At 45.8% G+C, this 13,960-nt stretch overlaps 2 protein-coding genes across 13 annotated transcripts in view; one reads left to right on the forward strand and one right to left on the reverse strand.

Annotated features, from left to right (window-relative positions):
* Window positions 1-11,260, reverse strand: part of Angpt2 (angiopoietin 2) — a 51,300-nt gene extending 40,040 nt beyond the window's left edge. Inside the window, exon 1 of the mRNA NM_007426.4 lies at window positions 10,689-11,260. Coding sequence (NP_031452.2) covers window positions 10,689-10,976 — 288 coding nt within the window. The 5' untranslated portion in view covers window positions 10,977-11,260. The remainder of the gene's footprint in view (window positions 1-10,688) is intronic.
* The window catches only part of Mcph1 (microcephaly, primary autosomal recessive 1), a 212,974-nt gene that overhangs the window by 135,187 nt on the left and 63,827 nt on the right, over window positions 1-13,960 (forward strand). The window lies entirely within an intron of this gene.

Raw genomic sequence — 13,960 nt, forward strand, 5'->3', positions numbered from 1 at the left:
AAATGTAATGTATTCTCTTTAGCAGCAGTTTTGCACCAAGCTTTCCTGTTAAGGAGCCCAGTTTATTCAGGGAATTTTAAAGCTACATCTGTATCTAATGACGCCTCAAGATTCCAGAGACTAGATAGTCTAATAAAACCCAAGACTGCAGTTATCTTCAGACTAATATTTATCAGTATCTAGTAGATTCCCCAGAGATTGATATCATCTGTTGATACTAGAAATTTAATAGCATTAAAAAAAAATACTTTCAGAGACCCAGAGAGAAATCAGAGGAAACATTACTGAGTAAGGCCGCATCTTGTCCAGCCAGGCATGCAGGTTGACTGGCTAGCTGCCCAAGACCCCTGCCTAGAAGGTACTATGGGGCTGGCCTTTAACACTGATGTAGTTCTGACTTTGTTGAACAACAAAGCATCCTAAGACACTCCCTCCTTATTGTAGACAAACTACCAACATCTGAAGTGATTTTTTTTAAAAAGTGTTTAAAAGGAAGTAGCCATTTTAATGGGCTAGCCGTGCAACCTGTAAGCACTACAGGAGGTGAACAGATCAGGTGGGGGGAAAATGTCACATAGAGGACAATTGTCGGACACATGCAGCTCCAGAGAAGCCCTTCACCAGGTGATGTGCAGAATAAAGCCATTGCGTTTATGTGCTCGCTGTCATCAATGTCCTCCTGTTCAGTGCTGAGAGGTAATGAGGTCCTGGAAGAGCTGGGATATGCTCTGCCACCCCTACCTCAAACAGCACAGACGCTGGGTGGAACCAAAACCTCTCAGTCATGTGATCTCCAATACGGACCTTGATCAGTGTGGCTCTGCTCTGATAAAAGTATCACAACTGCCGTTTGCTGTCTGTACTTGCCTGAGGGTTCCTAGCACACTCCTGCTCCCGCTTGCTCAGTTGCTGGCAACACACGACTGTTCTGTGAGCTCACCACTGTTACCACAAGGAAGCCTGTTCTATTCCCAAAGGTACAGAGTCAGGTTTTAGCCAGTGAGCTCAGCTGAGAGAAGCAAGAAGTGACTAGGCTGGTACTGAGTGGCCGATCCTGCTCTTAAACAACCATTGGGTAAGCAGAGGGAGCTACTCTGAAGGACAGTGTTTGTAACTAGGTACATGGCATTCTGAGGCACACACCTAGAGGGCAGGAAGGGATTGGTGGTTGTGGGAGACTGGCAGGGTGGCTGGGGCACTGGAGATTTGTAGAGCACTGGAGACACTTTGTATGATATGCTAGAATGGCACCAAAATGTCACTACACAGTTGTCTAATGCCATGGAATGGACTCAAGCCTGCACCATGGCTGGTGTCTGATAAATACGACAGTGCTGATAGACTGCTTTTAACCCTTCCTCTCCAATGGGGAATATTGATAATGAGGAAGTCTGTGTAGGCAGCAGCTGGGGCATCTCTCCATCCTCTAAACTGTGAAACTGGAACTGACACACCACACAGAGAGACACAGACAGACAGACAGACACATACAGATACAGACACACATACATACATACACACACACACACACACGAACAAAAGACCATTGAAAAAGTTTTTGATTTTTTTTTTTTTGCAACTTCAGGTTATACCAGTAAAGTTGACCTGCTCCTGCCAACGTTTTCTTTTCTTTCTTTTGTTTATTATGCAATTTTCTTTTTTAAAATTTATTTATTTATTTTTATTAGATATTTTCTTTATATACATTTCAAATGCTATCCCAAAGTTCCCTATACCCTCCCTCTGCCCTGCTCCCCTACCCATCCACACCCGCTTCTTGGCCCTGGCATTCCCCTGTACTGGGGCATATAAAGTTTGCAATACCAAGGGGCCTCTCTTCCCTGTGATGGCCGACTAGGCCATCTTCTGCTACATATGCAGCTAGAGATACGAGCTCTGGGGGCACTGGTTAGTTCATATTGTTGTTCCACCTATAGGGTTGCAGACCCATTCAGCTCCTTGGGTGCTTTCTCTAGCTTCTACATTGGGGGCCCTGTGTTCTATCTTATAGATGACTGTGAGCATCCACTTCTGTATTTGCCAGGCACTGGCATAGCCTCATACGAGACAGCTATAACAGGGTCCCTTCAGCAAAATCTTTCTGCCAGAATTTTCTAATGGTTTGTTTTGTGGTTAAGTAAACGTGCAAACACTGACAAGCCAGGGAAGTAACCTCAAAGCAAACTGTATAATAGTAATAGCACGGACACAACTCAAAAGCTTCACGCACACACATCCAGACCACCTCTCTGGTATAGAATGTTTCTATTCGTGCTCTGGACAGACATCAAAGTGTTGTTTCCCCCACCCACCCCCTTACCTCCCATTGCTTGGGCTTGGCAAAATTCCTGAGGCTGGCTCTGGCCAGAAACAAATTATCTGAAACAATCTTAATGTTTTCACCTATTTTCCTTCTGGCTGGTGGTCTTGACAGCCCAGAGGCCCCCTCAGCCAGAGTGGGTGGGCAGCTTCCCAGCTCCCCAGACACATACACATCTTGGAACAGAACTTTGGACTTTATGCTAATGGCCTTTCAACATCCAATACAACCTGGCATGTTATGCTGAGAAGGGCGGCTTCCTTGCTGTAAATCCATGAGCAGACAATTTCATGACATTTTCCCCCCATTTTCCTGTTGAGTGTTATTCCCAAAATACTTTGTGGTCTGCCAAGTAGCCATCTTCCGTTTGGCTACTTGATAGTTCAATGGGATGCTGTTAATTGATGGTATAAAGAAGTGAGCCCAGGGTTGGAAGTGTGGCTCAGTGGTAGAGGACTTACCTAGCATTGCTAAGGCTCTGGGTCTCATTCCCAATACCAAGCCAACCAAGCAACAAGAAATGTAGCCAGACCCGTGAGTCTAGATCTAGGCTTAGCCTTTGTCTTATGAATTTGCAAGACCAGACATAGCAAAGGTGCAGATGTGTGTCCTAGGAGGCACAAAACTCCTCTTTGAACCAGTTGGTGACCAGAACAAGCTACCCCGTAAAAGTAAGCTGCTCCCATCAAACAAGAAAGAGCGTTAGGGGGTTCAGAAGAGGCGTCTACATGTGCCCAGTTGTTCTTGGTGGAATGTAACAACATAGATGGAGAGCCTGGGCATTTGCTTCCTCATAGAAACTGCTTCTTCTGTGAGACTTCATTAGCATGATAAAATAATATCTCCAAGGTATATGCCTTAGTATCTCATCCCTTAAGAATTCTATATTGTCTTTCTTTTTTAAAGAATTCTCCATTTTCCATAAAAATAGATATTTCTCTAAGACTGTATGTATACTTAATAATGAATTTTTTAAACTTTAGTTTCTGGTTGCATTTTTTTTAAAAACAGTGAATGTTGGTTTAGTACTTTCTAGTATTAACAAATTGATTCCAAAGCTTATTCTCGAGTGTGGAAGGTTGTTCAAAGGGAGGTTAGAGGCAGAGACACGACCCTCTGAAGACCCTGGTGGGGACAGGATGTTGGGGACACCCTCTAATTGGTTCTCCTTGGATTGCAGAGATAATAGTTCTTATTGTTGGAGGAGTGGCGCTGGAGGGAAGGATTGGACCCATTTTCCAGGTTCATGTGGCTTTTTGCCATTTGGTACAGGCTAGAAATAGGATGTGAAAGCTAAGTAACTTAATGGGGAACTATCTGCATCAAATATTCACTTAAAGACATCAAGCTGGGATGCCAGACCTAGGGTTTGGGTGGAGGAGGGCAAGTCCTGTCCCTTGTTTTCAGCCCACACGTGAGACACATTTTAATCCCATCAAACTGGTAAAACTTCTACAAGATTGCCCAAGTTTTAACTGTTTTTATTTTCGCCAGATGGCCTGGTTTTATACTTTTCTCATCTTAAACATGCATGCAGTACTGGTGCCTAGCTGTCTTTGGTCCTGCCCATGCTAAGGATGCTGGATGAGAAGTCTGTCCAAGTGACTTAACAAGTCAGCATGGGAGGGGAAGGGCACAGGATGCTTCCTCAGACTGTGTATCGTCAAGTCATTCGTGGTGGTGCACTGTGGAAGCTGGGGATCCATCCTGCATGTGCTTCCAGAAAGGGCCTGGGTCTGTGTGAAGTTGCCAAGAGTTTGCACGCATCCTTTCTCTTGGTTATTAGACACAGTCCTTGTTTTTACTGTCCAGACTATAAAGTAGAACTCCCTGCCACTGCTTAATGCAAAAAGTATTAATTACCCAGCGCCTTCTCCCCCTTTTAGTGGCCCTGCCGCCATCCTCACGTGGAGAGGAGGGGAGCTCCCCACTCCGCTGGTCCTGCTGAGGGAGACTTGCTTCTGTTCCGGGCTCTGGGTGTCGGCCAGGGTGCTGGGCTTTTCAGGTTCCTTCCTTCTCAAGGCTAACTAAGCTAAATTATTGTTGAGTCTGGCTACACATAAACATTATCCTTCATTCCGCATGCTTTAAAATACTTGTCTGTAGACATTTATTTATACATTGAAGTGTTTAATGGGCCATTTGAAGATTTGTCTCATATAGCCCGGGCCTGCCTCTGAACTGTGTATTGGCTATTTCAGAAACAGGTCCACTTAGAAATAGTCATGCTTTTCATTTTGTGGAGTTTCTTTGCAGTGACCAAAGGCTTTACGTACTGCCAACACTCCCTAGCCCAGGCCTGAGGGTCCCCTCTCCAAGGGTGTGTTCTGGGTGGTGCCAAGCTGACTTCACAAGTCCCTCCTGGCCACATTCTCAAGTAGTCTCCTCCCCCATCCACTTACCCCAGCATCCAGAATAAACACTTTCTGGACACTTGGAGCCCCTCCGTCAATATTTTCTGAGCAAATAAATGAACATGAATGACTCCAACGCTGAAGGAGAAACACCTCCAGATTGATGAAGGGTCTCATGGTATTCACTCGCTCAGGTCTGCAAACTTAGAAAAAAAACATGGCACTTCTGTCCAAATCCATATTCATATGCCCCTCTCAGCAGGGCCTGGCATCTTCCCAGCTGAGACAGGTTCCCCTGCGATCAGGGGAGGGCTACACACTCTTCCTCTCTCTGAGCTCCTCGTGCCCTCTGAACCACACACAGCACGGCGTTATCACACCGACGTAGAAGCTAGTTTACAAATATGTGTGGGAGATCATCTGCACAGTGCCTGGCTAGAGATAGCCAAGAGCTTTAAAGAGAACTTGTGCCAAGCATGTTGTCCCACCCCCTGTGCTAGCATTACCTGTACCTACTGCTTCAGAGGTAAAAGCCTGCGGGGAAGCTGAGTGGATTTCACAGAAGACTCTAGAATGTACAAGGTTCTTCAGGTCAGAAGACACAGTGTAGCAAAGGTGGCAGTGTCTAGCTCTGGCCTGTTCAAGTAGAGTGAGCTTTTCTGCTAACAAAGCCTATTTTTGAAGAATGTGTTCTACAGAGCTGATACAGTCAGGCACTTACACACACACACACACAGTGTCACAAAGGCAGAAGGTACTTTGTCATTATCATAAATTAATAGAAAAAAATCTTCAGATTTTGATCCATGATTTAGAAGTAGTCTGCTCACGGTCTATTGTCCCCAGTGTCTTGATCCCAGCTCAGGAAGTCCCCATGCTGTCCTGTTCTGTCCTCTTTTCATGGACAGTTATGGAAAGCTACAAAGTATCTCCATCAGTTCCTATGGAACTGTCAGCCCCTGTGCTCGCCCCCCTCCTCTTTCCTTTCCTGTCCTGCCTACCCCACCCTACCCCAACATTCCCTAGTCTTTAGTCCAGGTGCTCCCTTCGTCCTCTCCTGCCTTCATTCTGTCACAGGTGTTCTTCCTTCCCGCTCCTCCTCGTGTGCAAATGCACTGGGCTTTGACCCAGATGTTCCCTGACCTGGCTCCTCAGTTTTGTTCCTTTCCCCCATTTTTTTTCTTCCCGCCTCTTTTCTTGTCCCCTAGTAAACCAAGAGATATCCTGGCCATGCTATAATGCCAGTCTCTGTGATAAGAAGGAAAGCCACATATCTTTACAGTGACCACTGTAAACACCTCAAAGTACTGTCGTGGGGGGTGGGGGGGAGGAGGAGGAGGAAGAAGAGAAGGGCTTTCCTCCCCTTCTTCCATGTGCACAGTTTGACTTTTGATTTTTAGTTTTTCTTTTTTAAGAAAAAAACAAAAAACTAGTTTCTATTGTTGTTGTTGTTGTTGCTGCTGCTGTTGCTGTTGTTTTCAAACAAGTCTCACAATGTAGTCCTGGCCGTCATGGAATTCAGACCAGACTAGCATTGAACTCATAGGCATCTGCCTGCCTCTGCCTCCTTGAAAGCTAGCATTAAAAGCCTATACTTTGGAGTTTAACTTTGCCTATATCTTTCCTAATATTTGTATTTTTTAATTGTATATTCGGTGATAGGATTGGTTTTAACTATTGTTCTTTAAAATAGAAATAAAGAAAAAGTTTAGGATAGTTACTGTATGTATACACTTATGTATGTATGTAGTGATTGTATACACATGTGGAAGCCAGAGGCAAATGCTGGCATCTTTCTTAGTCTCTCTCCACTTATTTATGAATCAAAGTCTCTCGATGAGCCTGGATCTCACCAATTCAGCTGAAAGAGCTTGCCAGTGAACTCCAGAGACCTCTCTCTGTGTCTACACTTCCCGCCAAATACTGGAGTCCCAGATGCCTGATGCCATGCCCAGTGTTCACACGGGTCCCAGGATTTTTCATGTTTGTGTGGCAGATAGGTCACTAACTGGGCCATTTGTCCAGCCCCAGTTTTTCAGTTATTTTGTGTGTTAGAATAGAAGCAGCGTGGGCCTCAGTGCCCTAGCCAGCTTTCAGCTAAAGGGACTAGCAGGTAGATAAACTTCCAGATTGCAACCTGTTTGTTAACTCTGTAGACCCCTTCTAACTAAAGTCCACAGACCTTCCCGTGTCAGCATTGAGACCAAATGCTTGGTCTTCTTTCTCAAGAAGGGAGTCATTTCTTAGCCTCAAGCCCTGCAGGCTTGCTCCATGGGGAGATGTATAAGTAGTTAATCTAACATATCCTGCAAGCCTGTTTAATAGGCAGGGACCTCCTGACTACAGCATACAAATTACACTTCCATGTATAGAAAACAGGCATCCTTATGCACCATGAAGAGTTGGCATGCACTGTGCTTGGCATGCTCGCACTTTGGCTGCTCTAGTGAAAAGCTACACACGGTACCATACCTAACTCTTCAAACACACTATCCTCCCTACCCTAGGGCCCCTAGTCCCCCTCATGCCTCAAAATGATGATGCTAATATTTAATGGCCATAATCATATTTAATCATAGCAGTTGCCTCCCCAAGATCTTGGGTGTTTAATCATCTTATCTAAATGCAAATAAAATAAAAATGCTTCTAATACTAATCACATACATATTCCTCAACACAGCATTTAACTTCTGGGGGTTCAGCTTCTGTCCTCCAAGCTGCAAGGCAACACAATGACCATGGTGTCACAGGGGATGAGAACGCATCTTTCCATAATGAAGCAGGCTCTGTATTCTTTACTATACAGATAAAGAGTGCTTTGCATGCACGTGTGCACGTGCATATGCACAGGTGGGAAGGGCCTGCAGAGCCAAGCTCCTCTGCAAAGCCCTCGTCTTGTCACATGTGTTCCCAGTGGCAGCAACGACATGTTCAGGAGGAGTATGAGGGCTCTGTTCCTCTTCCCTCCGCTGATAAACTGCAGTTTCCAGACCTCTCTCCAAGGATATCTTATTATCGCTTTTAAAGAACGCAAGGATGGCTCTTCCTGGATTGTACTTGTGTTGTTTAAACACCAGCACCGAGGGGGCCAGTGGCAGAGGAAATGTTTACATCAAGCTACCACGCATTAGCTGTGTTTTTCAAGTCGTTCCGTCTTAAAGTGGCCGCGGGGTTCATAGCTGTTTATAAAATATACGGCATTCAGTGGCGTGAAATAGTTGTTTATTTCCTTTCCATGTTTCCTCTTGTTGCGGAAAAAAAAAGTATGTTTGACCTACCAAAATACAATTGTGTCGTTAAGCTGGGAGCCTGTGTAAAATGTGTTTGCAATGACTGGGACAGAGGTCTGTCCTAACATTTTGTTGATCACCTGGTAGGCTGGGATCTGGCCACCAGGAATTTATCTTATCCTTCCTTAACCACTCCATGGAGAGTGGGTCTTCCCCCGTATTGTTCATTCATGTGCTACACACACACACACACACACACACACACAAACTCTCATTCAGAAGGCTGATACTTCCTTTGCATGACAGATTAAAGGGGCAGTGTGGGCTCTTTTGATGATGTGTCCTAGGGGTTCTCTTAGGTTAAACTCCCGGGGCTCTTCTCAGCACTCAGAAACTGAAATACTATTCATCTGCCAAACTCACCAAAACCCTTATTCCCTCCCACACACACACCTCCAAGGGTTTTGTTTTTTCAAACTCCCAAAAGCTGGATGGTTCTTTGGTGAATTTTGTGCAGAGATGGGGGCAGGGGTGGCAAGGAAATAAGGAAACGTGTTTAAAAACAGCTGAAAGAAAACACGTTTGACAATGAAATCAACCCCTGCCTTTTTCTTTCTGTGATAATCTATAAATAGATGGTGCTCGCTGCTGCTGCTCTGTTAGCTACCCGGCTTATCTGCCGTTCCACTAGTCCTTATTTTCTTCCCGAAGAGAAAAGCAGTGTTTATTATTGCAGGTGCCAAAACACAGAGGACGAAAACAAGCAGAGGGATTTCATGCAATCATTCCGAGTGGGCTTCATATTTGCCTTTTGCTTTTGTTTCCGTGCCTGGAGCCCATAAACCCGGTGAATGAGCTGGCAAATTGCCTTGCTCAGGTGCGGCTCTCGCTCTCCCGGAGCTGGAGCAGGTGCTGATGGGAGCAGGTGCGGAGCTGATGACCAGATAAGCCCTGAGCCGCCCTGCCCCTCTGCTCTGCTCCGGCAGAGTTAGCTAAAAAGCCGAAAGAAGGGCTTTTGAGATACCACCCAGCTACTGTTCAAATATTGACCAAGAGACCCTGGGAAGGAGGAGATTGTGGCCACCTTACTTCCAGTTCCTCCTCCTGTCTCTAAGCTGCTTTGCAAAGCCCCGCAGGAGATGTGGTTTCCCTGCGCAGGAAAGCCAAGCCCAGGTATTGCCTAGCCTGGACTCTGCTGAGCTTGAGCCTAAGAAATGAGCAGCGTTGCCCTTGGCAAAACATTTTCCCCCCTGGTTTGGTGACTGTTTATCTTAGCAGAGGACTTGGCAGTTGGCAGATTAAAGTGTTTACTAGAAGGCTGTGCCTCTCCCTCTGCAGAGCTCTGCACCCCCCAACGCCACAGTAGATGTGGAAGGTCCCTGAATGTGTGCAAGACAGTTCCCAAAGAAGTCCAAAGAGACACGCAGATACCTGGGACCCCTCCCCACTCCAGGCCCTGGGACATGTCTCTTAACATTAAAGTTTAGTGTTCAGCTATCTGTGAGTTTTGCAAAGGAGAAAAACTGAGGAAATCACCCAGGAAAAAAATAGAAGAAAAAAAAAATTTTTGTGTGCCTGTAGTCCTGAGCAATCTTTGTTCTTTGATTTGAAAAATTCCCCCTCTCTCCACAAGATTAAGGCCAGTGACACTCATTCATTTAGACTCCGGGTTCCAGCAAAAGCTTGTCCACTTAAGAAAGTAGGGGTATTCGTGAGAAACATAGATTTGGGCCCCGGTTCTGTTCTCAGATTAAGGCAGGGCATCAAACCAAGAGATTCTGGTGACATCTGAGAAAAGCAAATTATGTCTTTCTGGGAAGACGTACTAAATGAAGTCCACAGGATTTTAAAAGATTTATATGACTTTAAACTATTTCCTTGTGAGCATGTGATGTCATTGTCACAATGTGTAACGATTCATCTACTATCTACATTCTTTGTTTAAACTTCCTGTGGAATACATATGGTTCACATAAAGAATACTCCGGGGTCATTTGAGGTTTTGTAGAAAACAATCATTTGTGAAAGCAAAACAGACCCTTTCAGTGTCTTATTTTGGTTACGGTCTATAAAAAGGCCATGAAACAGAGCAGTCGTCGCAGCCCCAAGAACAAACTGTCAGACCCTCTCAGCCCGCCCGGCGTGGCACGAGCATAGCAGTCCCACGTGGGGACAAGCTCAGAGCCTGTCTCTGGAACTGAACGGGGGTCTGCCTGCAGTGTCTCCGGGACACTTGGGAAACACGGTGCCATTTCCAGATGGCAGCCCCTTCACAGCGCAGCCCTGAGACTCTGAGAACACAAGGTTGGCTTTATTTAATTTCCTCTCTTTTACCAAGAGTCATAATCTATTTTCGTAAAGAAATTCAGGAAATTGGTAAAGCACTTGACTCCATCCGTTAAGTATCCGTAATTAACGTGATTGTCACGTTTTTCCTGGCTCCGTGCTGTCTTGTTCACAGCCTCCCTCACATGCCTACAACCCGCTGAGAAGATCCTGGTAATGGGTGTCACTTAGTCTCAGCTACTCAAACAAAACAGCACGCGCGATCTGCAGAGAAGCGCACTTCCTCTGCTTGGCTAGCAAAGATTCCTAAGTTCAGGGGGTTTTCTGACCAGATTCTGGCATTCTTTTCAGACAACCCCTCTGTGGCTCTTCTCTCTGTGACTGCTTTGCTGCAGGGCAGCACAAAAGAGGATGTTTGCAGCCCACCTCCGCAGCCCCAGTCCCTGATAAAGCCAGGGCTATTAGTTCTTGCTCACCAGAGCCAGCCCACCTTCCTACCTTCATCAGCCACTGTGTGTTGTTCTCTAGAATGTTCTCCAGCACCTGCAGCCTTTGCACTGAGTCGTCGTAGTCGAGGGGTGCATCCCTCTGCACGGCATTGGACATGTAGGGGCTGGAGGAAGATCGGCAGCTGTCGGTCTCCGGCAGCAGGAACGTGTAGCTGCAGGGTCCGTTCTGGACCTGGTACTGCCTTCTGCCTGTGCTGTCCACGCTCTTCCTAAAGTTACTGTAGGCTGAGGCCAAGACAAGATCCCAGCCAAAAGTTAGGAAAATGATCTGCCACATTCTCTCTCTCTTTTTGGGTTCTAAACTGTGAGTTCAGCAAACTTGCGTCCTGAGCTCTCAGCTGCTGTCTAAGGCACAGGGCTGTGCCGTGTGAATAAGTCCATCAGTGAGAGCCTTCTCCGTCCCGCAGCAGGCTCTTTCCCAGTGCCTGTCTCTTCTCTTCTCTTCTCCCCGGCACACTCGGAGCTGTCCTGAGAGGAAGGAGCAGCCCTGCTCACTCCAGAGGTCTGCACGGACTCTTTGTTTCTCCCCTGAGTCTACAGTGTCAGTATCCGAATCAATCACTTTCCTTCCCTTATATGATAAGTTGATAAGAGCAGCCAGACATGTGCAGCCAGCCGCTCCGCCCCCTGGCTCACCCACTATCTTCCTGTAGGGGGTCACTAGCCAGGCAACAGGAAAAATCAGAGCATAGTGCTTACTGCCCCAAAGGACTGTGTACTGCAGAAGCCTTCTGGGAACACAGACCAGCCACAAGACCCCTGGGCATGTCAGAGGCACCACCCTAATTATTTCCTAGAGAGTAGCTGGGGCTCTGTTGTCTGTCTGCTCGTTTGTAGGCTAAGCTTGCAGAGTATCTGAGGTAATCACTTTAATTTTAAAGCATAGTGAAAGTTTCTGTTCTTTTAGGAATAAAATTACAGCTATATCGGGACCTTGGTTTATTTTCTTTATTGTAAATATAAAGGCTAAGATCAGCCCTTGTAAATGTGCTTTTCCAAGGGGAAGTAAAGTCTTGTTGGTATTTGGTTTTTTTTTTAAGTTATGCACATTTTTTTTTATTTTAACCCAGTTTGATATTATTAAATCAAGTTACCAACATCAGTTTTCTCAGCACTCACATGTCTGTGCCTTAACACAAAATACTATACAAATAAAACTTAAAGTAGTTTGGCCTGATTAATTGTCTGTTAAGTAACAATAGATATTTGAGTGAAGTATGTCGAGAGGAAACAAACATACACCTTTTCCTTCACTGTATCAGGGTTTCCTCGGGCTCATCACTCTGTGGCATGTTCCTGATTAAATTAGTCCCAGTCAGTGGGCTCAGGCAAATCACTTTCCCCTTTTAATTAAGTTCAAAAGCCCCTGGCCATAAAAGCTGGGGGCTGCACTGACTTCTAAAACACTTCCAGCTCTGTGGCTCTGCTGGTCCAGAGTCACCACCCCTTCATGACTAGAAGTTAATGCTGCAGAGATCGGTACTGGGAAGACTCCAGCATCCCTGACTCAAAGGACCACGTCCGCCTCCAGAAACCCCAGGGCAACTCTGTGTTACACATCCTCGGCTTCTGGAGGCTAGGAGAGTCATGATTTTAGATCATAGGTGAATCTAGAATCTGCATGGGGAATGTTGTTTTTCACAGAGTCTGTTTGGAAGAGAACTAACTGAATCTTTTTTAAATGCATCCTGTAGCAGACTGGCTCCCGAGTTGGCAACAGAAGAGGGTTATGTTTTGGTTTTTTACCCCAAGATCTACAGGGTCCATGAACTTGGAAAAGAACATGTCTATATTTTTCACCAGGCAATAAGTGATATTTAGCTCTTCCTGTATCTCTGAGAACTGATGAACCATATTTTGCCATCAGTGAAGACACACCCTTCTTAAAGACACCATGAGCCTCCCACTCCATTGAAGGGACACATAGGCTCAGAGACTACTACCAAGTTCTGTGGCGCAGAAAGGCCACAGCTCATGCTCTGGACAATTAGCTGGGGGTGGGGAGCAGTCTGATTCCTGAGAGATGAAACAGGGCTCACGAGTGCTAACCCCCGCAGTCAGAACCCCTCAGAAAGAGCAGGCAGGCCTCAACTTCAGTCTGAGTGCTACGTGCAAAGCTTAGCTGCTCTCAGGGTTCCTACTTGGAAAATAGAAACCATTCCTTCTCTGTGGAATTTTCTGGATTAAGTTGCTATGTAATAGGCGCAATTTAAAAATACTAACTCCCTTTCCTTACAGCTTGCTTATTAAATGGAAATGAATTTGGTTACCATCACACAGTAGCTCCTGGGATAGTCAGGACAAGGCAGTAGCAATGGGTGCAAATCTTTTAGGTTTGTTTGTTTGTAAGAGCACATTTCAAGGCATTGATACATGGTTTAGATTGGAGCCATTCAGTTGTGTTCCAGGCAAATCAAGAAGAAACAAGGAAAAAGAGATACGCCACATACTAAGTCAAGTATTCTGCTGGGTATAGGGTGACTCACAGCAAGACTTCTGATCCACAGGGGGCCATGGGACTTAGAGGGAAAGAGACCATAGGCAGAGAACTATGAGAGTGCATAGAAGGTGACACCACCTCCTGGGGACAGCAGGCCTCATTCAGTTCCACAGAACACAGTAGAAGCTGTACTTCGTAGATTCTGACATGGAAATTATTAAAAGTGGGGTCAGCAAGTCTCCCTTTAGGAATGAGGTGGAGGATTCTGGCCTATGGGCTGCCCCCTCTTGTTGACTGTCTCAGCAGTCGTGACAGCCGCCGTGCAGCTCTTGGATTGCCAGAACAACTGGGTACCAATAATAAGGCTTTACTCATGAATACGGCCCTTTATGTCTTTTACTTTCACACCCATGACATAATCCTTTTTGTGTACTTTTCAATCATTTAGGAATGTACAGAGCAAGGCATAGTGGAACATGCCTGCAGTTCTAGCACCCAGGAGGCTATAGCAAAAAGATTGTTGCAGGTTTCAGGCTAGTCTGCACTTCCATATAGTGAGTTCTGTGCCAGCCTGGGCTACATAGAGGCTCTGTTTCAAACAAAGCAAAATACACTCACACGCACACTGCTGGTTCATTCACCCAAATAGGTTAGAAGTTTAGAGCAGGAGGGAGAGGAGTCGGCAGTTCATACCCTGGGGATGGGACATATTCAGTGAGACCAGGCAGTGTTCGCTGCGTATCCAGCATGAGAAGAAGGCCTTTACTTAACAGGGTGACATATGCCAGGGCAAGGGGCTAGTACAAAGCCCAAAGAACACT

The sequence above is a fragment of the Mus musculus genome, chromosome 8 (genome assembly GCF_000001635.26).
Source record: "Mus musculus strain C57BL/6J chromosome 8, GRCm38.p6 C57BL/6J".
Classification (NCBI taxonomy): domain Eukaryota; kingdom Metazoa; phylum Chordata; class Mammalia; order Rodentia; family Muridae; genus Mus; species Mus musculus.